Raw genomic sequence first — 23,115 nt, 5'->3', positions numbered from 1 at the left:
TGCTAATTAACCCTTCTTTGCAACTGTTCTGTTATTTATATTTCCAGATCTGAATCTCATCTAACCAGGCAGTCTACCTTTAAAAGATCGACAGGAAGTGAAATGAAGCTAGTGACCTTTCAACTGCCTAACAATGCTGTAGTTGTTTGAGATGCAAGCTGCCAGCGTGGAGCCAGTGGACAGAATGTCTGCCAAGGGCTCTGATGCTTACTTCAAAAGGACGAGCTTCTTCTGGATGGCTGTCGTTACTGGAACCTTCGGCTATTACACCGTGAGTTTGTGTGGAATGTATCAGCCAGTTTGCAGGACATGCCATCAGTGTTTGGTTAGGACCGCGTCTATTGCTGTGGGGTGAGAATTTTGCAGAGATCCCTGGACTATCTCTGCAAGTCTGCAGGCTGCAAGAACGCTAATTTGCGATCCTTTCTCTTTTTAGTCAAAGCAGAGGCATCACGCCCAATCTAATGAAGGCAGAGAGTGCTGGAGGAGCACAGTGGATCAGGCAGCACCTCAGGAGAACATTGATAGAGGTCGGAGGAAAGGTCCTGACCTGAATTGTCTATCCATGTTCTCCTGCGATGCTACCTGACCTGCTGAGCTACTCCAGCACTCTGTCTTCTTTTGTAAACTAGAATCCGCAGTTCCTTGTAGAAAGAAAGAATTGCAGATGCTATTTTATACCAAAGATAGACACACAAAAAGGCTGGAGTAACTTAGTGGGTCAGGCAGCATCTCTGGAGGAAAAGGATAGGTGATGCTTTGGGTCTGAAGAAGGGTCCCGACCTGAATAGTCAGCAATCCTTTTACCGTAGAGATACTGCCTGACCCGCTCAGTTACTTCAGCACTTTGTGTCCATCTGCAGTTCCTTGTTTCGACACCTAATCTAGATTTGCATTGGTATCTTTCCCCACTAGTTATTCCTTCCCGAACTAGCAATTCATTAGCAGAGACCAGCAAGGCTATTCGTCTATGATGTGTTTCACCGTCTCATCAATCCTGGACTTAAATCTGCTATTGATGCCTTTTCCACAATGAACTATGGTGGGTAGGATTTGCGATTGGGATTTATCTTTCTACAGTTCCACTACCTACCCTCCCATTATTCCTTTTTCCATTCAACTTGGGTGGAGATCAGAGGGGCTGATTTCTGGTGAGAGGTGCAGTCCAGGGATAAACTTGGAGGATCTGGTGCAATTGGTAGATCCCCTCTGCAAAATAAAAGAGCAGTGAACATAAGAAATATGTGGCACGGAACATCGCAAGGTTGCTCTGCGATTCCATTAGGTCGTTGCTAAACTGAATTTGACTTTCACCCCCCATGTCCTCATAATTCCTCACAAAACCTTCTCTGCCTTGAACAAATTTAATGACTCTGCCTCCTCAGCTTCTTGATGTAGGGATTTCTGAGTCCCTGATTTAAGAGGCTGGTCTCTTGTTGATCTTGTCTTTCCACAATCAGACTGGTGATAGTTCTGCATACATGTTATCCATCTTCATTCTTCCCCAGTCTTCCTTGCAACCACAGATCTCCTTGCCAGCCTCCACTAAGGTAACCAGATCTCCTAGGTTATCCTGAAATCTTGAGGAATTCTGTTAATCTCTGAAACACTGCTGTGAAAACCCCACAGGAGGAAACTAGTGTGAGTGTGGGAAGAAACTGCAGATGCTGGCTTACACCGAAGATGGACACCAAAAGCTGGAGTAACTCAGCAGGTCCGACAGCCTTTCTGGAGAAAAGGAATGGGTGATGTTTTGGGTTGAGACCCTTCTTCAGACTGAGAGTCAGGGGAGAGGGAACCGAGAGATATGAAAAGGAACATAGAACAAATTAATGAAAGATACGCAAAAAGACAGACCAAAGCCAGCAACGATGATCAAGGAAAGGTGGAGCCCACAATGAAGAAGGGTCTCGACCCGAAACGTCACCCATTCCTTCTCTCCCGAGATGCTGCCTGACCTGCTGAGTTACTCCAGCATTTTGTGAATAAATCGATTTGTACCAGCATCTGCAGTTATTTTCTTATACTACTTGATGGTCCATTGTTGGCTGTGGGGAAGGTTAAGTGTCTTGGATGGGTAAGGTTTAGAGAGAGATGGGTCAAATATGGCCAGGCAGGGCTAGGGACAATTAATTTCTTTATTTGCATGCATTTAACAATAACTGGTTAGATGAGGAAAAAAGTCAATCAAGAGACTGCTCTACAGTCTCAAAGCATACAGCTCTTTTATACCATTCTTCCCAGGGACATGTGCAGTGGGCCATGTACTTTGTTTACATGTCTGGGTTTTGTGATCCAATATTCTGCCCTTTCCCTTAGCAACACGGCCCTATTATTAAAGAAAAAAGACATGCAGCTGTTCAAGTTGTTGACCTCATGGATCAGTGTGACCGGACATGGTTAACCTGGCGCTGGTGAGAAATTACGTTGACATACCGTTCAGTTCCCTCAGTATGAATTGGTGCCCTATGATTATGACAAGATGGAAGAACAATTCAGTTTCCACAATTCCCACAGTGGCATCTTGTTCACCTTGGGCAACTTGGACCAAAGGGCTGGCATCTGTGCTGTATGACTTAACGAATCTAAGTATTTTTAAAAATTTCCTCCAGCAGCCACCTCACTGCCCCTTCCCCAACCCAAATGCCTTTCTGGCTATTACTCTCTATGGTAGCGAGTCCTGTCTCACTTATCTTGGTCTAAGGATGTTTCTTCAAAATATTGGATGAGCAATTTTGGTTTAAGTTTGTTACTTTGCAAACCATGCGTTGCTCTTCATTGCAGCTACTGATGTTTTGGCCTCAGAGCATACCGTACAAGAGCCTGGGACTCTGGGGCAACCTCTCCAAGCATCTGGTGGACAATTATCACCCCCTTTTGTTTACTGGGTAAGTAATGTTGGTGCGTTGTGGCATTGACCCTCTCCAGCTCCTCCTTCCTTTCCCCACCTTCATCACTAATCCCCAATCACTTGGCTCTTGAAACCTCGGTCTCTCAGTTCTCTTCTGTTTTATTGATCTGCCCCATTTGTGCTGTGTAGAATTGGAGGGGCTTCACTTAGCATAGCACCCTAAACACTTCACCAAGAGATCCATTGGGATCAACAACTTGTTGTATGACAATTAACATGGACAAACATGAAACTTCAAGGTCACATCTGTTCGTAGGCCGAGAGGTGAAACTGAGAACAATTCTGTGCCCTAGTTTCCTAATTTCTGTAAATTCATGCACTTTTTTGTTATTTTGCCGAGAATCTAAATACTTACAGCCCTTTTATAAATCTTGACGTTATCTATTGATATCAACATTGCCTTAAGACGTGGTCATGTAACCTTTCTGAACAGTGTGGAGGTGTCTTTTGATCTTGCATGATATGTCATTGTCGCCCCTTCTATGTTGCCAATATTTTTAAAGGTCAGCATTCCCTGGACCTCTGATTTGCCAGTGAGGTAAGCATTTCTCTCTTTTCTGAAGAGGTTCAGTCTGAAGAAGGTTCTCGACCCGAAATGTCACCCATTCCTTCTCTCTCCAGAGATGCTGTTTATCCCCGCTGAGTTACTCCAGCATTTTTTGTCTACCAGCATCTGCAGTTTTTTTTCCCCACTCTCTTTTCTCTGCTGCCCTTGACAAGATGGGGGTGAGGCAGCCTGTTGCAGTCAATGTGCCAATACTGGTGCTGTTAGTGAGGATGTTGAAGAATTTTGTTGACCCTGGCTGTGAAGAAATGGCAGCAAGTGCTAAGCCACAATGGTGTCACTTGGCCAAGGGCTTCCAATGCACCTGCAGTCCTTGCCTTTCTAATTACACAACGTGGTCAATTTGAGTGGTCATTGGAGACTTGATGCAGTGCAACTAGCATCAAGAGACAATAGTATGTCCTGAAACAGCACAATGAAGTTCGTACTTGCAGCAGCACAGCGGGTCCATGTAGTTAGAGCCTATTTGGTGGTTGTAGTGTTTAATAGCCTGCAGGTTGTAGGGAAGAAGCCGCTCCTGAACGTTACCATTTTCAGGCTCCTATATCCCCGATGGCAGGAGTGAAATGAGAGTGTAGCCAGGGTGGTGTGAGTGTCTGCTGGCTGCCCTTTTGAAGCAACGACTCTTATCCCTTCATTAGTGGGGAGGTCAGTATCTGTGATGGACTGGCATTGTTCAACTCTTTTTGCAATCTTCTTCGTTCCTGGGCGTTCGAGTTGCCAAACCAGTCAATATGCTCTCAACACCTGTAGAAGGGGAGGAAATTAGTGTTTAAGTTAAATAATATTTCTATTGTGACTTGCCTGTTGATTGAAAAGTCGGCGAGAGAGAATTGCACAGGCCACATTGCTAGAATGTGATCTGAAGCGCAACCCATGTCTGGTCCATTGTACTGTTGTAGCCTCTGTCGTTCACAATGCAGTCGAGTGCAAGAAGAAATTCTGGACTGTATCTAACTGTTTTGTTGCTGCTGTTCTAGTTACGTCCATTTGTGTTCTTATTTCCAATCATCTGCAGCTACCGGTTGGCCTGGCTGATCCATGTTGCTGAGGCACTGTATAGCATTAAACTCTGCAGGTGAGGCTATTTCATGTTTTCCTGTTCATCTCACTTTCTCATCCTCTTTGCTTATGTTGCTACGATAGGACTACTTTCCATAAACGAATCACCAGATAGCAATCCCAGATGTGTAAAGTCTCCTTGGGGGTGCCTCGTTCTTGGAGTATTCACCGTATTGCCCTGGTATGACTTTATGCTCTTCCAATACAGCCATCTTTCTCTTGTGAATGAGATTATCTATTTGAGCTGCTTTGTGGAGTGAGCCTAGCCTCTGAGTCAGAAGGTTGTGTGATTCAGTCTCGAGACTTGTGCACAAAAATCTAGTCTTTAAAACCTTTAGTGAAACTGTGGTTCTTCCTATCCTCTGACGGGTCTCAAGATGTAATAAGGTTCGAAAGCACTGTCTTGGAGGAAGAAATTATCTCTGGTTACAGTAGTCAGCAATACAAAGGTGAACTATATCTCATTGTTCATAAGTTCATAAGTCATAGTAGGCCATGTGGCCCATCAAGTCTACTCGGCACGGTGGCACAGCGGTAGAGTTGCTGCCTTACAGCGAATGCAGCGCCGGAGACTCGGGTTCGATCCTGCCTACGGGCGCCGTCTGTACGGAGTTTGTACGTTCTCCCCGTGACCTGCGTGGGTTTTCTCCGAGATCTTCGGTTTCCTCCCACACTCCAAAGACGTACAGATATGTAGGTTAATTGACTGAGTAAATGTAAAAATTGTCCCTAGTGTGTGTAGGATAGTGTTAATGTGCGGGGATCGCTGGGCGGCGCGGACTCGGTGGGCTGAAGGGCCTGTTTCCGCGCTGTATCTCTAAATCTAAAAAAATCTACTCAACCATTAAATCGTGGTTGATCTGCCTTCTCCCCATAACCTTTGACACCTATACCAATCAATCTCTGCCTTAAAAATACTCAATGACTTAGCCTCCACAGCCTTCTGTGGCAATGTACGTCTTTTATTCTGAGGCAATGCCCTCTAGTTCTAGATTCTCCCACTAGTGGAAACATCCTCTCCACGTCCATTCTATCCAGTCCTTTCACCATTCGGTAAGTTAGTCCCGTTGATTCTGGAACCTTTACCATTACATTTAATTTAATTTAATTTACTAAACTAGTTTACTAAACCACATTACTAAACTAGTTAACAAAACTAAGCTATATGCATACGGTAAATCTCTCACAATCAACGTGACAAACTTACCGAATATTGAAAGGCCTGGATAGAGGCGGCACGGTGGCGCAGAGGTAGAGTTGCTGCCTTACAGCGAATCCAGCACCGGAGATCAGGGTTCGATCCTGACTACGGGCGCTGTCTGTACGGTGTTTGGACGTTCTGCCCGTGACCTGCGTGGGTTTTCTCCGAGACCTTCGGTTTCCTCCCACACTCCAAAGACGTACAGGTATTGGCTTGGTAAATGTAAAAATTGTCCTTAGTGTGTGTGAGATTGTGTTCATGTGCGGGGATCGCTTGTCTGCGTGGACTTGGTGGGCCAGAGGGCGGTTTTCGTGCTGTCTCTCTAAACTAAACTAAACCACTCATTGTGGGCAACTATTGAGGGAGCATTACCGTATGCATTTTGCCCTTTGTTGCAAAGAATTCAATCAGAAAATAATTCCTGAGCTATAGAGTTCTGGCACATCTCTGACCCATGAAGGTGAATATTTTTGTTTGTCTGCTCTTTTGTTAATTTTCCTTGTGTGGACAGTGACAGACCCAGCATCACTCCCCAGAGCCCTGCCATTCACTGTAAAGCCCTGCCCAGCTTTAATTACCCAAAATGCAACACCCCGCACTTCTCTGTATTAAACTGCATTAACTGTTACTCATCCCACCTGCCCAACCATACAATGTAATGCAGACAAATGAAAAAATATATAAGTTCAAGAATCATCCACATGCCTTTTCATTTTATTGAAACTGTACGTCCCTAGTGTGTGTAGGATAGTGTTAGTGTGCGGGGATCGCTGGGCGGCACGGACTCGGTGGGCTGAAGGGCCTGTTTCCGCGTTGTATCTCTAGTCTAGGGTCCTTCCGCTGCTGGACATGGGGGGAGGGGGGCAGGGTGTGGTGGAGAGAGACGCCCCTCCAAATAAGGGATACTGGGTAAATGTATGTAAATGTAAGTAAATGTCTAAGTAAATGCCTGTATTGAATGTGTAACCTCCGGAAATGTCGGATGGGTTTGTTTAAAAAAGATGTTTTGTAAATGATATTTATTACTTGAATAAAGTATTTTTTGATAAATAAAAAAAAATCTCTAAATCTAAACCTAAAAATCTAAGCCTTCAGTGGAATAGACAATAGACAATAGGTGCAGGAGGAGGCCATTCGGCCCTTTGAGCCAGCACCGCCATTCAATGTGATCATGGCTGATCATTCTCAATCGGTACCCCATTCCTGCCTTCTCCCCATACCCCCCTGACTCCACTATCCTTAAGAGCTCTATCTAGCTCTCTCTTGAATGCATTCAGAGAATTGGCCTCCACTGCCTTCTGAGGCAGAGAATTCCACAGATTCACAACTCTCTGACTGAAAAAGTTTTTCCTCATCTCAGTTCTAAATGGCCTACCCCTTATTCTTAAACTATGGCCCTTTGTTCTGGACTCCCCAACATTGGGAACATGTTTCCTGCCTCTAACGTGTCCAACCCCTTAATAATCTTATACGTTTCGATAAGATCTCCTCTCATCCGTCTAAATTCCAGTGTATACAAGCCTAGTCGTTCCAGTCTTTCAACATATGATAGTCCCGCCATTCCGGGAATTAACCTAGTAAACCTACGCTGCACGCCATTCAATGGCAAGAATATCCTTCCTCAAATTTGGAGACCAAAACTGCACACAGTACTCCAGGTGTGGTCTCACTAGGGCCCTGTACAACTGCAGAATGATTTGCAGCAAGTGGACCTTTCCTGGAAATGCTGCAGAGAGCCAGCAGGGGGGGTGAAAGAGACAGCATCAACACTAGCCAGGACATTTGGAACTGCGGAAGAAAGCATATCATCTTGCAGATAAATTAAAATAAGATTTTAATCCTTTGTGCAACAATATAGATAAATATTTTGAGCTGACACTGGCAATTGTGGGCTGAATTCGCTGATGATGATTATGGCAACAAATTAGTGAACTTGAAGTCAGAAGTTCAGTGTTGAGAATTTCCCTGTTGAATTTAATAAAGATGTTTGTTGTGGGTTGCTGCCAAAATAAGCTGGAAGATGGTATTATTGTAACCTCCATGAAGTACTGAGGGAGTGTTGGAGAGAGCTATCTTTCGTATGATATGAAAATAACTGCCCTCTCTGTTGGAAGTAAAGTTGGTTTTGTGCCAATTCCAGTTCATGAAGTGATGGTGTGTGTGCTGTGGTGGACCCACTTATTCTTATTTTAGGGTGGGAGAAAATTAGCTGTGTGTGTGAAAGAGATATGGGTGTATGTGGTGTTTGCATACTAGCATACAGAATGTTAGAGGGTGGGTGTACCTGCAAGCATGCAGAATGTTGCATGGGTGGACAGCAATGAGTGTGCAAGCACATGTGTTGACAAGTGTCATGTGTTTTGTGTTTGTGTGCATGCACAGTATTGGATGAGTAGATTGCGGTGTGTATGAGTGCAGAGTTGGATGGGTGGAGTGGTATGTGTGGATGTGTATAGTGTGGGATGGGTGGAGTGCTGTGCATGTGTGTGCGCTGAGTGGGGTGGGTGGAGTGCTGTGTATATGTGCATGCATGGGACAGGTCGCTTGCGCTGTGAGTGTGCAGAGTGGAGTGCTGTGTGTGTGTGTGCGCGCGCAAGTGATAAGGGTAGATGTGTGTTTATACGCACAGCCTATGGGATAGATGTAGTGTATGCGTACTGTGTATGGGATATTGGATGGGTGATTTGCTGTGTGGGATCGATGGCGTGTACTGCGTACATGTGCAGGGTGAGGGGTGGGTAGAGTGTGCTGTGTGGGATGGATGGAGTGCTATGTGTGTGGGATGGATGGAGTGCTGTGTGTGGGATGTGGGATGGATGGAGTGCTATGTGTGTGGGATGGATGGAGTGCTGTGTGTGTGTGTGTGGGGGGTGGCCAACATCCTATTCACAACACATGCTGTGCCCATTGCAGCACCTTTCATGATTGAATAGCCCAGGTGGAGAACCGAGTTGGAGGAAAGTAGAATTAGTCAAGTGGTTGGGGTCGGAAGCCCATGATCTCAGAATGAATGCTCTGAACTTTGATAAATCACTGAAGGAATCCTTCACATTCTGTAAGTTCATCATCTCTTGTCCCTTGTTTACTGCAGTTTGTAACTTGCCAACAGGATACTTGTTTATATGTTTGCTTTCTGCAATGAGATTGTGTCTTTTTAATTGAATTGTTGACATTGCATTTTGGCCATTAGAGCAGAGAATCAGTAATCTGTCAGGAATTCCACATAACACTGGGGACTGGTGGGATTTTGTGTAATTAAATATCGGGAAACTAAAGCCATTGTCTCGGGTCTCTGCTTCCAGTTTTATTCACTAATCACAGATCCCATGTGTCTCCCTGGCAACAGGGTCTGAAACCTGAACCTGATGGTTTACAACATTGACTCTGAGCTGACTCAGACTCGTTTCATTGCTGTTTTGATGTTTAATAAATGTGGTGTTTTTAACTTGAAGTGTTCTATCTCCATTATCCTCAATCTGCTTGTGCCATTACAGGCGGGCACAATTACACTGTTTAAAAGGCAATTAGTCAAGGTATGGATGTGAAAGGTTCAGAGGGATATGGCCCAAGCACAGGCAAAAGGGACCAGCTAAGGTAGGGACCTTGGTCGGCATGGATGAGTTGGACTGAAGGGCCTGTTGCCATGCTCCATAACTGGCTTTTTCAAAATGAACTTTCTGCGAGAGCATCCATTTTGGTATCGCCTGCCTCCATTTTGACTCTTCCAAAATGTGGGGAGAGAAGTGGAGCACGATCTCAGATGGCACATCTTATCCAGCCTGTTCTCTGGTGGAGAGCTTGAGGCAGGATCCCAGCTTTGAGCTGGTTAACGACTGAAAAAGACCTGCCTGAGCTGATATCCAGCAAGTACTCCAAAATAGGCCCCTGCAGTCTCCAGCCCACTTTTCCTATAGGATGAATATATTGCCTGGATGAATTTCTAACAAGAAGCCTCTTCCAAGAATTTTTTTTCCTGAACGTCATGGATGAATTAGTTTCCCCAAGAGTGAGCTCTTGTTGTGAAACACTGGTCTGCAGAGAGGAAAATAAATCTGTGGATCACATTTTGTTGGCATTTCTCCCAGCCTAAAACTGTGTCAAAGTAAATATTTGAAGATAATTACCACCATAATGGTCTCAGTTCTGCTCATTTATAACAGCCGACTCTGTGTGGTGTTTAACAAAAGCAATGTTTCAAACCTAGCCACAAATACAAGTAACCTACCCCTCATAACCATAATAAAAATGCACAGCAAGTGTTCGGGATATTCCCGTAGCACGTAGTTCAAATCTGGGCTGCCTCCCAACTCTCCATCCAATCGGGTAACCTATATTTAAGTGGGCGGTCACGGTGGCGCAGCGGTAGAGTTGCTGCCTTACAGCGAATGCGGCGCCGGAGACCCGGGTTCGATCCCGACTACGGACGCCGTCTGTACGGGGTTTGTACGTTCTCCCCGTGGCCCGCGTTGCTTTTCTCCAAGATCTTCGGTTTCCTCCCGCACTCCAAAGACGTAGAGGTTTGTAGGTTAATTGGCTTGGTGTATTTGTAAATTGTCCCTAGTGGGTGTAGCATGGTGTTAATGTGCGGGGATCGCTGATCGGCGCGGACCCGGTGGGCCGAAGGGCCTGTTTCCGCGCTGTATCTCTAAACTAAACTGAAAGTAGATTTGTTCATTTCTAACAGTGAAATAAATGGCTTTTAGAATTAAACCATTCATTTCAAAATTCTCGTACCAAATGAAATATTTTCAAAGTTTAACAGGACTGATGAGAAAATGGCAGTCCAAATATGCACAGGAACCTCCTACAAAGAGCAATGTGCCACCCAGGTAATCAGTTTGTGGGATTCTGTTGGCCAATGCTCTTGTGTGGAAAATGATTCTCCTTGTCCCTCTTTTGTTGTGGTGTGACACTTGTCTCGGTAAGGCCACCGGCAAAATCAAGAGCGCTCCTCCCCCCAGTCTCTCCCTCTTCACCCCTCTCTCATCAGGCAAGAGGTACAGAAGTTTGAATATGCGTTCTTCCAGATTCGTTGATAGTTTCTTCCCAGCGTTATCAGGCAACTGAACCGTCCTCTTGCCAGATGGAGGCCGGTCCTGGCCTCCAATCTACCTCTTTGGAGACTTTTGTACTCTTTAATTGGACTTTATTCAACTTTAACTTGCTCTAAACGTTGTACCCTTTATCCTGTATCTGTACACTGTGGGCGGCTTGATTGTAATCATGAATAATCTTTTTGCTGACAGGTTAACACAACAAAAAGCCTTTCACTATACCTCGGTACAGGTGACTACAATAAACTAAACAAGGCATGAAAGAGAGTTCCCCTGCTTGTATTTAAAATAATGCCATGACATGCATTGCATCCACTATGGAGAGCAGAACAGTACAATGTTCCCTTTGTGTTCCACTGGAGTACGTGCCTCCATTTTGTAGTGAGATATACCCACAGCCTTCATATTCAGAAACACGAGTGCTACCTACAGGCTAGGGAGCAAGCAGGGCAAGTCCCTCATCGGCAAGTGGAAGCTTTTCCAACCTAGCAGATCCTCGATGTTGCAGAAAGAGAGGCACCTTAAGCAAATGGTAAGGCCTCTGTGCAGTATGTTTGTCTATTAGTAATATTCTCGGCATGCTACATCCTGTCACAATTACCAATTTTTATGAAGGGTCAATAATACAAGTCACGTTTTAGTTGCCTGACTCATTGAGGGAGAATGCATGCTAAGCAAATTGCAGGTTGTTCCAGTGGACCTAAGAAGTCTCCTCTTGTAAGACGCATGTTCGGACTGAGCAAGGCAAGATCAACATCTAATATTTTACCAAAATCTGGTGCAAATGATAAAGTTTGAAATATCGGATTTTTCCAATCAAGGTAACTTTGAAAGTGCTCGTGGCCAAAGAGAATTGCTAGGTCTTTTAGAATGCCAAGGATCAGTTGGCAACTATAGATGCTGAAACTTCATGTAACCAAAATCCAATCAACTGTTATTACCAAAGTAAAAACTATTGCAATTACCAAAAATCTGAATCAATGTTTTTGGCAAGACTGAGCGTGGATACGGATGCAATGATCTCACTGTCCTCATTAATGCTAACCATCTTTCTCTTTGCCCCGCACAGTGACAAAGGGATCACAAACTCATGTACTCGAATCAAGTGGGTACTTCAAACACTCCTGTTTGGGTTCACCTCCCTCCAACACCTGTTGTCGTACAAACCCGAGCAGAAGGAAAAGTGAAGACCCAACAACACTCGTCGTCTCTGACCACATTGGGCTGAAAGATACTCCATTTTCAGTTGGAGACTTTAAATCAATTTCTGACAATGTGACCAATAATTTCTGGTTGAGTTCTGCAACAGAACCATTGGTTCATTACTTAAACCAGCTTGCGTTTTCAAGGCATATCATCAGTCATCCATTTTAAATGAATAATAGAAACGTAGAAATTAGGCGCAGGAGTGGGCCATTCAGCCCTTTGAGCCAGCACCGCCATTCAATATGATCGTGGCTGATCATCTAAAATCAGTACCCCGTTCCTGCTTTCTCCCCATATCCCTTGATTCCGTTAGCCCTAAGAGCTATATCTAACTCTCTCTTGAATACATCTTCTGCTTAATCAACTGCTGTTCTTACACTAGGAATCACTGGAGGCTATTCAGCCCTGAAGCCTGTTCCACAGTCAGCCTGTGCCTCGGTTCCATCCATCTGCCTTTGGTGTTTCTCCGGAGATCCTTAGCCAACAAAAATCCATCAGCCCCAGATTTGAAAAGTCCAGTTGATTTCCATTCTTCTCACTCATGGAAAGGAATTCCAGATTTCCATTGCCCTGTGTGGGGAAAATGAATCTCCTTGTCCCTGCAGCTGAAAAGCCTGGATCCTTTTAGGTGTGACACTGGATTTCACCTGTTGAATGAAACAAGTCCTCACCCTATCAAATTACTTTATAGCTTTAATTACCACAAACAGATCATCTCTGAACCTTTCAATGTGAGGGAATGCAAAATGTATGCCGTGCGGGTAAAGGAAGATATACCTGTGTGCCAGACAGGGTCTGCGACGATCAATGACACTGAATTAACTCAATTTGTTTGATTAAGGAGAAGTCTTTGAATGGACTTAAGCTCAGGTAAATTCTACCTTGGTTCTCTGCCAGAGTCAGTCAGGATGTGTCTACTCTTTCATGGGATCTTTCTGCAACATCTTGGGAAGTAGCAAGAGCGACCGAAGATATCCTGCAATCAAATCAGTTGGTTCTTCCACCAGGTCAGGCTTCAGTATGTACAGAGCTGCAACTTCCCTGAGCTGGGTAGTAATGTGGCTGGGCTGAAACTATTGAGTCAGGTCAGCCTTAGAGCAGAGAATTCAGATCCTGGCACCTATTCTCAAAGGCCATAATTTTGTGAACTTCAGGCTATTACATTATGTGTAATGATTTTATTTTTACTTCCAGTACATGAAAATAAAGTTTGCAATACACCTATAAATTACTCACTCTTGTGCTTGAATGTTCAATGTGCTTCATCTTAACGGTTTACTCTCAGGGCTGCGTCAAAGCCCCACACAAGAAACTGTGCAATGTGGGCTCTAATGACCTACGTTATCCATCTGTGGAGGCACTATGGTGCAGCAGTCCACACTGCTGTCTCACAACCCCCGAGACCCATGTACAATCCGAACCTCCTGTTTTACCGGGGTACAGTGAAAAGCTTTTTTTGCTGCGTGCTATTCAGTTAGTGAAAAGACTATACATGATTACTATCAAGCTGTCCACGGTGTACAGATGCAGGACAAAGGGAATAATGTTTATTGCAAGATAAAGGCAGGGTAAAGATAGCCCAAAGGTCTCCAGTGAAGTAAATGGTAGGTCAGGACCGCTCTCTAGTTGTCGATAGGATGGTTCCGTTCCCTGATAACAGCTGAGAAGAAACTGTCCCTGTCTGGAGGTGATTTTTTTCACTTCTGTACCTCTTGCCTGATGGGAGAGGGGAGAAGAGGGAGTGGCTGGATTGAGACTGCTCCTTGATTATGCTGGGGGCCTCGCTGAGTCAGAGTGAAGTGTGGATGGAGTCAATGAAAAGGTTGATTTGCCTGAAGGTCTGGGCTATATCCACAACTCTGCAATTTCTTGCTGTCTTGGGTGGAGCTGTTCCCAAACCATCCCATGTGGAGCTGGAGCATGCATGTTCTTCCTGTGACTTAACTTCTGCCTCAACCCTATGTTCCAAAGATATCTTGGTTGGTTAATCTGCCATTGTTAATTCCTCCTAGTCTAAGTGAGTGTCGGAGGAACTGGGGTGTGGCGTCAACATTGATGGTGATGGGTATCTGTGAGGAAAAATAGGATCAGTGGAGATCAGTGCTTGATGGTCAGTGTAGGTGTGATATGCCAAAGGACCTGTTTCCTTACTGTGTGACTCCATGCACTTTAACCCCACACTGCGTTGTCAGTTCCTTACATTAAGCTTCAACTTGAATAACATAACTATCAGACAGAGGACAATTATTTGAGCCAAGGTAATACCTACCAAACCTCTCAACTGTTCCATGGCACTACCAGTTCACAGAGGGATTTTGGACAATTACTGGCAGGGTTTTAGGATAGGACTTTTTAATGCTGATATTTTTCCATATGAGGGACGGTGGTTTAATCATAAAATCCCTTTCACTGTTAGTAATTAAAAATGCAAAGCCACCATGACAACACAACCTTTCCTCTCCACAGAATAGCTGTAACTCCAGCCCAGAACAGATCACTGAAAAACCTTGCTGTCAGCTAGTAATAGCTGTTCATCTATGTTCCAAGGCTCCCTGTAGAAAATCATCGTTCATCAGACTATCATCCTGTCCGAGAACAAAATGTCACATTAGACAATAGATGCAGGAGTAGGCCATTTGGCCCTTCGAGCCAGCACCACCATTCAATGTGATTATGGCTGATCATTCTCAATCAGTACCCCGTTCCTGCCTTCTCCCCATACCCCCTGACTCCGCTATCCTTAAGAGCTCTATCTAGCTCTCTCTTGAATGCATTCAGAGAATTGGCCTCCACTGCCTTCTGAGGCAAAGAATTTCACAGATTCACAACTCTCTGACTGAAAAAGTTTTTCCTCATCTCCGTTCTAAATGGCCTACCCCTTATTCTTAAACTGTGGCCCCTTGTTCTGGATTCCCCCAACATTGGGAACATGTTTCCTGCCTCTAACGTGTCCAACCCCTTAATAATCTTATACGTTTCGATAAGATCCCCTCTCATCCTTCTAAATTATAGTGTATACAAGCTTAGTCGCTCCAGGCTTTCAACATATGACAGTCCCGCCATTCCGGGAATTAACCAGGTAAACCTACGCTGCAGCCCTCAATAGCAAGAATCACCTTGTTTATGGGAAGTCAGAGGGTTTGGTTCATAAGACACAAACAATGCAAAGCCGTTCACCATGGGCTGAAGGTGTGAGAAATCAGATGGAGAATACCTTCAGTCTTTGGATGTAATCCTGGACTTCTTGTAGGATCCACAAACCAGACTTGTGGTGTAAGATGAGACTAATATGATTTAGTGCGATCATTTATTATACAGAACAATATCATCTGGGGTTACATACAAAGCATTATTGGTCATAATCGCCTTTGCACGTGATTGTAATATTTTATTATTAACATCTCACTTCACATACAAAACATCTGTGAGACATTATAACAATGGTGGGCACAAAGTGCCAGAGTAATTCAGCAGGTCAGGTAGCATCTCTGGAGAACATGAATAGGTGACGTTTCAGGTTGAGATCCTTCTTCAGACCCCTCTTTACTTATCCATGTTCTCCAGAGATGCTGCCTAACCCTTTAGTTAGTTTCGTTTTTAGAGATACAGTGTGGAAACAGGCCCTTCGGCCCACCGAGTTCGTGCCGACCAGCAATCACCCATACACTAGTTCTATGATACATACGAGGGGCAATTTACAGAGGCCAATTAACCTTCAAACCTGCACATTATTGGCATGTGGGAGGAAGCTAGCGCACCCAGAGAAAACCCATGTGGTCACAGGGAGAACGTACAAACTACATACAGCCAGCACCAGTGGTCAGGATTGAATGGATCTCTGGTCCTGTAAGGCAGCAACTCTACACTGCACCACTGTGCTGCCAATCCAACAACACTGTGCCACCCAGTTACTCCAGCACTTTGTGTCCTTTTTTGTAAACCAGCATCAATAGTTCTTTGTTTCTACATTATAACAATAATGTTCAACCTGAGGGGTTAAAGCCTTGTGCATCTCTTGAATCTGATGCAATCCTTGAAACCCAGGCAATTCAGTGTATATGCAATTTCCTGGTTGTTGGAAGAGCTGTTCCTTATATGGTGCCCTAAGGCGAGAAAATGCTCACAACACAAGTTTTGTTGACATTGAGCGCTGTTGATATTTTTAACAAGACAATCCTGTGGCTGTGGATTAAAACTTTGGAAGTTGCCATAAAGATGGAGTTGTTCTCTGTAGTGCTCCAAAGTTTAACAAAATTCATTGTTACGCGAATGGCTTCATTAATGACCATTCTGTTCCACTACTATGTGACTACTTGCAAGAGTCGCGATCGTGAGAAAGAATCTTTGCTCAGTTTCCCATCTCTTACCAAAGTCCCTGAGGGCAACTCCACTATCTTCTGTTGAGTAGCCATCAATCTCAGCGCCTTTCATTTCTATGTGACTCTGCGTTGTGCTGAGATGTACATTTATTTGATGGAGCATTGCAGAGTCTAACCCTTTAAGGTTCTGAAGTCAGGTGCTTGTCCAACGGTATTAGGAAGAAATTGCAGATGCCGGTTTACACCAAAGATAGACTCAAAGTGCTGGAGTAACTCAGCGGGTCAGGCAGTATCCCTGGAGGAAAGGAATATGTGACGTTTCAGGTCGAAACCCTTCTTCATTAGCACTGATAATGCCTTGTGCATGATGGCCTTAACTAGAACAGGAAACAGTCATCAAAGTGGCCAAATAAATGAGTAATAAATGAATGATTGCTTTGGGCGCCTCACTCCCAACACTCCTGGTCCTTTACACCACCCGCCTCACCCGCAAAGCATTGAGCATTGTGGGTGACCCCTTCCACCCCTCCAACAGCCTCTTCACCCTCCTGCCTTCAGGGAGAAGGTTTCGCAGCCTGAGGTCAAGCACCACCCGACTAAAGAACAGTTTTTTCCACCAGGCTGTCAGGATGCTGAACTCTCTCCCCTCCCTTCCTCCTCTCTCCCCTGCCCCTATTGGACCTGGACTTTAACACCCCACACACACGCACATCCAGCACCAGACACTTAAAAAAAAATTTTTTTTAACGCATTTGAAGTGACTATATTTTATATTTTATATTTTATGTTGATTGTTGTTTGCTGTGCCTTTTTAATTTTAACTTAGTTTTATGCACTTTGTTCCTCGGGATTGTGGGAAACGGTATTTCGATTTTCTGTCTGTGTAAACTGGCTAAGGATTGACAATAAAATTGACTTTGACTTTGACTTTGAACTTTCTAGATAGTGATCTACTAATGCCAAATTGTTATATGACAGCAGAAATGAACAAATTGAAAGAATAACAATTTTTATCATAATAAAAATGGTGACTTTTAAGCTATTTGTTTATAAGCTAACTAATTGCAATAATAAAACTGTATGGCAGTATTACTAACTAATCCATGTGGTCCAACTGTACATTTCAAACTGGAGCATTCATTGTTGCACTTTGATAAACTGATATGACTTTATCCAGTACTGTAATAACAATAGAATAAAAATAGACAGCAGGTCAGGCTGCATCTGCAGGAAGAAAAACAGAGTAGTTCCTGTTATTAGACCTGTGAAATTGCCCTGTATTCTCCAAACATTAAAATATGTTTCAGAGCATGAGGTGAAACGTGCATTTTCTTTTTAGTTTCTTCATCTTATTGGAGACAGCAGAAAACATATTCAACGGAAACCAACCCCGTGCAGTGTTGAGGATTTGTTTGGTTTCCATTTTATGTGGGAATTGGAGCATGAGGAAGGTCACACCGTGTGACCTCTGGTGGGGTATGGCTGTGGGCTTAATGAGGGCTGGATCCATGCTAGAACCGCTGTGACCCTGTTTCTGGCCCAGTGCTGCAGTTGCCTCTGACAGAGAGGCAAAAGCCATTTCACAGCTGGGTTTACTAACCAGTCTGAACACTCAGAGTCTCGGCAGCGAATAACCCTTCAATTACTGGGAGACCTTTTGGCTTGTCCTTAGTCCTCAGTATTTATCCTCATCTTTTAATAAACCTGATGTTGAGATTAATTTGTTACTTGGTCTCAACCCGAAACGCCACTGCATTCCTTCTCCCCAGAGAAGCTGCCTGTCCCCCTGAGTTCCTCGACCTTTTTGTGTCTATCTTTGATTTATTAACTCTTGTATAGGCTTGTACACAATTTATTACTCTTGATTTAGAAACATAGAAACATAGAAAATAGGTGCAGGAGTAGGCCATTCGGCCCTTCGAGCCTGCACCGCCATTCAATATGATCATGGCTGATCATCCAGCTCAGTAACCTGTACCTGCCTTCTCTCCATACCCCCTGATCCCTTTAGACATAAGGGCCACATCTAACTCCCTTTTACATATAGCCAATGAACTGGCCTCAACTACCTTCTGTGGCAGAGAATTCCACAGACTCACCATTCTCTGTGTGAAGAAATGTTTTCTCATCTCGGTCCTAAAAGACTCCCCCCTTATCCTTAAGCTGTGACCCCTGGTTCTGAACTTCCCCAACATCGGGAACAATCTTCCCGCATCTAGCCTCTCCAACCCCTTAAGAATTTTATATGTTTCAATAAGATCCCTCCTCAGTCTTCTAAATTCCAGCGAGTATAAGCCTAGTCTATCCAGTCTTTCTTCATATGAAAGTCCTGCCATCCCAGGGATCAATCTGGTGAACCTTCTCTGTACTCCCTCTAAGGCTAGAGGACTCTACTTACATCATGTGCTATGTGTTGGTAATTCTAAGCCTTGGTAATTCTTAAGACTAAGAACTATCACGGAAGCCATATTATACATCCTCCCTCCAAAGGCATCCACACTTGTACTAATTCCACCCCCTTGGGTGTCAGCGTGCAATGACACTTTCATAGACACATTCGGCCCTTCGAGCCAGCACCGCCATTCAATATGATCATGGCTGAACTGGCCTCAACTACCTTCTGTGGCATAGAATTCCACAGATTCACCTCATCTCGGTCCCAAAAAACTTCCCCCTTATCCTTAAACTGTGACCCCTTGTTCTGGACTTCCCCAACATCGGGAACAATCTTCCTGCATCTAGCCTGTCCAACCCCTTAAGAATTTTGTAAGTTTCTATAAGAAACCCCCTCAATCTTCTAAATTCCAGCGAGTTTATTGATGGGATGTGGGTATCAGTGGCAGGATCAGCACTTATTGCGATTGGCAATTGCTCTGGTGAAAACAGTGGCAGATGAGGTGATCTTCTGCGGTCCTTTGGGTGGTTGGTCTCAGTGTAACGGCACAACCTCCTACCTACGGCACCTGGTATTCCCACGCGGTATCCCATCCAAGTCCTGACCAGGCCTGAGCCTGTTTAGCTTCCGAGATCAGTCGGGATCGGCCGTGTTTAGGCTAGTCTGGCCCCTTACACCACAACATTCTTTCAAAGCTGCCCACAGTGCTATTGAATCAGGAGTTCCAGGATTTAGTCCCAATGACCGAAGGTACAGTAAACCAATTTCAAGCCAGACTGATGTATGAAATGTAAACAAAGATTTTGTGACAGCCCAAATTTCTGAAGGACTGAGCCAGTTTGCCTCTCACTTCTGATCTAGCCAAGGGTTTATATATGAAAGTTCATTGGGCTGAAAAGTCGGTTTCTAGTTTTATTTTTCCATTAAATTGGAAATGCTGGCGATGTCAACTAGCTCTGCTTGTTGTTAATAATGGTGCGTTGAGGATGCTGTAACTGTTGTAGCAGACAGCCTGTACATAATACTCCTGTGATTTGACCTGGCTGGTGTTTTGGTGGTAGGGAACTTCAGACATAAAACAAAAATAGAAAGTGTTGGAAACACTCAGCAGGTCTAGCAACCTCCAGAAATAAAGTAAAAGTCTTAATCCACGCTAAAAGCAATTTATCACAACCTCCCATCTTCATCTCAGCAGTTACATAGAAACATAGAAAATAGTTGTAGGAGTAGGCCATTCGGCCCTTCGAGCAAGCACCGCCATTCAATATGATCATGGCTGATCATCCAAAATCAGTACCCCGTTCCTGCTTTCTCCCCATATCCATTGATTCCATATACCCACCACCCTCTGTGAGAAAAAGTGGCCCCTCAGGTTCCTATTAAAATTTTCCCATCTCACATTAAACCTACATCCCCTGGTTCATGATACACCTACTCTGGGTAAAAAGTGCGTTTGCCCTATCTATTCCTCTCATGATCTTATGCACCTCTATTAGATCGCTGCTCATCCTCCTGCATTCCAAGGAATAAAGTCCTAGCCTGTCCTACCTATCCCTATAGCTCAAACATCTATGTTTCTATCCATGTACTGTCTAAATGTCTCTGGTGTTGGTTATGACACCATAATAATATGTTTGCTTGAGTCAGAGGTGGTGGATTCAAATCACATTCTAGGGGCTACCTCAAGGCTGATACTTCAGAGAGCCATGGGAATATTGTAATATCAGAAGTATCATTGAGCTGAGATTTTGTCTACCCTCTCGTGTCATTATTATGCAAAAAAGCAGTTTCCTTCTCTGTGTCCTTCCACTAACAATTAAAAACATTACCTGTTCATTATCTTATTGTGATGGACAAGTAACAGTTGCCACCATATCTTGAAATAATTGTATTGAAATACCTTGAAATAATTTTCGAGTGTTCCTTGGAACTCCTTGAAATTGTGAAAGACTTTCATTTACTTTAACTTGCAACATTAATACTCAGGCTTCATGATGGTAATGGCGTCAAAATTATTTCTGACACCTTTTAAGGTGTAGGGGGGAAATTTTAATCGGAACCTGAGGGGTAGCCTTTTTTTACACAAAGGGTGGTGGATGTATGGAGCAAGCTGCCAGAGGAGGTAGTTGAGACAGGGACTATCGCAACATTTAAGAAGCAGTTAGACAGGCACATGGATAGGACAGATTTGGAGGGATATGGACCAAATGCTGGCAAATGTGGAATGGAAACTGCTCTGCCCAAGAAATTACAGAGATGTGTAACTCCGAGATGGGAATGCTACCATTGTGTTACTGCTGACACTGAGAAGAGGTTGCCTTGGTATGGTTGGTAATAAAGGCGTTACCTTGACCGACTGGCATCATGGAAACCATGTACAGACTGCTTGAAACTACACTTGAGATGCACCTGGCATTGTTCTCTGCCTACAGTGGCCCTTACTCTCTCACCTCTGCCTCAGTCTTCAGCCCGTTCCAGCCAGGTGAACGTGGTGTATCGCTCCCTCAGCATCCTCTCCACCTGCACCATTTGAGATCGATCTCGGACCTCGATAACAGAAGTGACCTGAAAGAGACAACCAGTACAAGCTGTCTACATCGGTAACCATTGACAACACCTTGCACCTTTTAACACCACGAGAAGCGTTAATGCTGAATAAAATCCAAAACAATGAATACTGATAGTGAAGACCGAAGTCTCGAAAGGCAGGTGATCTGCATTCACAATGTGAGGAGGGAAGATCATTTAAGTCTCTTATTCCCCTCACCTTCCTCTAATATCTCAGCGTTGGGAATATTAGAGAGAGGTGGGGAGAGTAAGATGGGAAATTATACAGCTTGAGGTCTGGTCCAAGCTACGGTAGGAAGTTGGAGAAACATGGTAGCACTTCCAATCTCTGTCAACTTCTTAAAGAGACACAGCCCCATTGCGATGTGGGTGCATTTGCTTCAACAACCATCTAGGTTCACGGATAAATAAGATCAGCTGGCTATTCAATTGTGGACGGCATCAAGTTTTATTTACCCAGAGTTTCCACGCTTGGGTTGTCAACACAGTGCTGCATGTGACTCTTTCATAATCAGATGCCCAACACATTGTACATCCCGGGGTCTCTTAAATGATCTTCCCGCCAAGCAAAGACACAAAAGACGTTTCGGATCGAGACCCTTCTTCAGTCTTCACACTTGCTTCCAAGCAAAATGGATTCACATCACTGATGAATTGATTCACTTTGTTTCGTGAGACACGGGGTGCTTTCCCAAAGACGTGCAGGTTTGCAGGTTACATAGCTTCTGTAAATTGCCCCTAGTGTGCACGGAGTGGATGTGAAAGTGGGATAACATAGAACTAGTGTGAATGGTTAATGGATGGTCAGCATAGACTTGGCGGGCTGAAGGGCCACGCTGTATCTCCAAATTAAATCTCGAAGCGAATCTGCAATCATTCATTACAATTGTTCCACTCTTTTTAAAGCTCAACAGCAGCATTTCTTACTCTGTACAGTGTGGACAGTTTGATTGTAATCATATATAGACTTTCCGCTGACGAGGTAGCACGCAACAAAAAAGCTTTTCCCTGTAGCTCAGTACACATGACAATAAACTAAACTAAACTAAATTATATTCTCTCTTCCCGGCTAACGTTTAGATTGACAGGCAGATGATCTGCACACACAGTGTGAGGTGGGAATATATTTATTCACAAAATGCTGGAGTAACTCAGCAGGTCGGGCAGCATCTCGGGAGAGAAGGAATGGGCGACGTTTCGGGTCGAGACCCTTCTTCAGACTGATGTCAAGGGGGCGGGACAAAGGAAGGATATAGGCGGAGACAGTAAGATAGAGGGAGATCTGGGAAGGGGGAGGGGAAGAGAGGGACAAAGGAACTATCTAAAGTTGGAGAAGTCGATGTTCATACCGCTGCCCAGGCGAAATATGAGGTGCTGTTCCTCCAATTTCCGGTGGGCCTCACTATGGCACTGGAGGAGGCCCATGACAGAATGGTCAGACTGGGAGTGGGAGGGGGAGTTGAAGTGCTCGGCCACCGGGAGACCAGTTTGGCCAACGCGGACCGAGCGCAGGTGTTGAGCGAAGCGATAGCCAAGCCTGCGTTTGGTTTCGCCGATGTAAATAAGTTGACATCTGGAGCAGCGGATGCAATAGATGAGGTTAGAGGAGGTGCACGTGAACCTCTGCCTCACCTGGAAAGACTGTTTGGGTCCTTGGATGGAGTTGAGGGGGGAGGTAAAGGGACAGGTGTTGCATCTCGTGCGGTTGCAGGAGAAAGTGCCCGGGGGTGGGGTGGTTTGGGTAGGAAGGGACGAGTGGACCAGGGAGTTACAGAGGGAACGGTCTCTGCGGAACGCAGAGAGGGGAGGGGATGGGAAGATATGGCCAGTGGTG

General features: G+C 44.5%; 2 protein-coding genes and 1 pseudogene across 3 annotated transcripts in view; 1 reads left to right on the top strand and 2 right to left on the bottom strand.

Moving 5' to 3' along the window:
• Positions 1 to 137: 137 nt before the first annotated feature.
• Positions 138 to 17,588, top strand: tmem254 (transmembrane protein 254). Of its 2 annotated transcripts, XM_078428390.1 has the most exons (4): positions 138 to 271; positions 2,785 to 2,888; positions 4,495 to 4,554; positions 11,863 to 17,588. In XM_078428390.1, exons 1-4 carry the CDS (start codon positions 152 to 154, stop codon positions 11,978 to 11,980), a joined length of 402 nt encoding a protein of 133 aa, XP_078284516.1. In that variant the 5' UTR covers positions 138 to 151; the 3' UTR covers positions 11,981 to 17,588. The 2 variants fall into 2 exon arrangements, with proteins under 2 accessions (XP_078284516.1, XP_078284517.1); XM_078428391.1 differs by lacking the exon at positions 11,863 to 17,588 and having other exon boundaries at positions 4,495 to 4,558.
• A 1,681-nt stretch (positions 17,589 to 19,269) lies between these two features.
• On the bottom strand, positions 19,270 to 19,388 carry LOC144610121 (5S ribosomal RNA; annotated as a pseudogene).
• Positions 19,389 to 21,170: 1,782 nt separating this feature from the next.
• The window catches only part of LOC144609940 (L-threonine ammonia-lyase), a 40,148-nt gene continuing 38,203 nt past the window's right edge, over positions 21,171 to 23,115 (bottom strand). Inside the window, exon 12 of the mRNA XM_078428346.1 lies at positions 21,171 to 21,278. Within this exon, the coding sequence (XP_078284472.1) occupies positions 21,171 to 21,278 (108 nt within the window). The remainder of the gene's footprint in view (positions 21,279 to 23,115) is intronic.

The sequence above is a fragment of the Rhinoraja longicauda genome, chromosome 35, assembly GCF_053455715.1.
Source record: "Rhinoraja longicauda isolate Sanriku21f chromosome 35, sRhiLon1.1, whole genome shotgun sequence".
NCBI classification, from domain to species: Eukaryota; Metazoa; Chordata; class Chondrichthyes; order Rajiformes; family Arhynchobatidae; genus Rhinoraja; species Rhinoraja longicauda.
The sequence above is the reverse complement of the archived record's forward strand: the minus strand, read 5'-3'. Positions and strand labels throughout refer to the sequence as shown.

What these genes read in the sequence shown, in the direction of transcription:
- tmem254 (XM_078428390.1), top strand. Translation starts at nt 152, where the DNA reads ATGCAAGCTGCCAGCGTGGAGCCAGTGGACAGAATGTCTGCCAAGGGC. An exon ending in GAACCTTCGGCTATTACACC is followed by an intron (nt 272 to 2,784) that starts GTGAGTTTGTGT and finishes TCTTCATTGCAG; the next exon opens with CTACTGATGTTTTGGCCTCA. An exon ending in CACCCCCTTTTGTTTACTGG is followed by an intron (nt 2,889 to 4,494) that starts GTAAGTAATGTT and finishes AATCATCTGCAG; the next exon opens with CTACCGGTTGGCCTGGCTGA.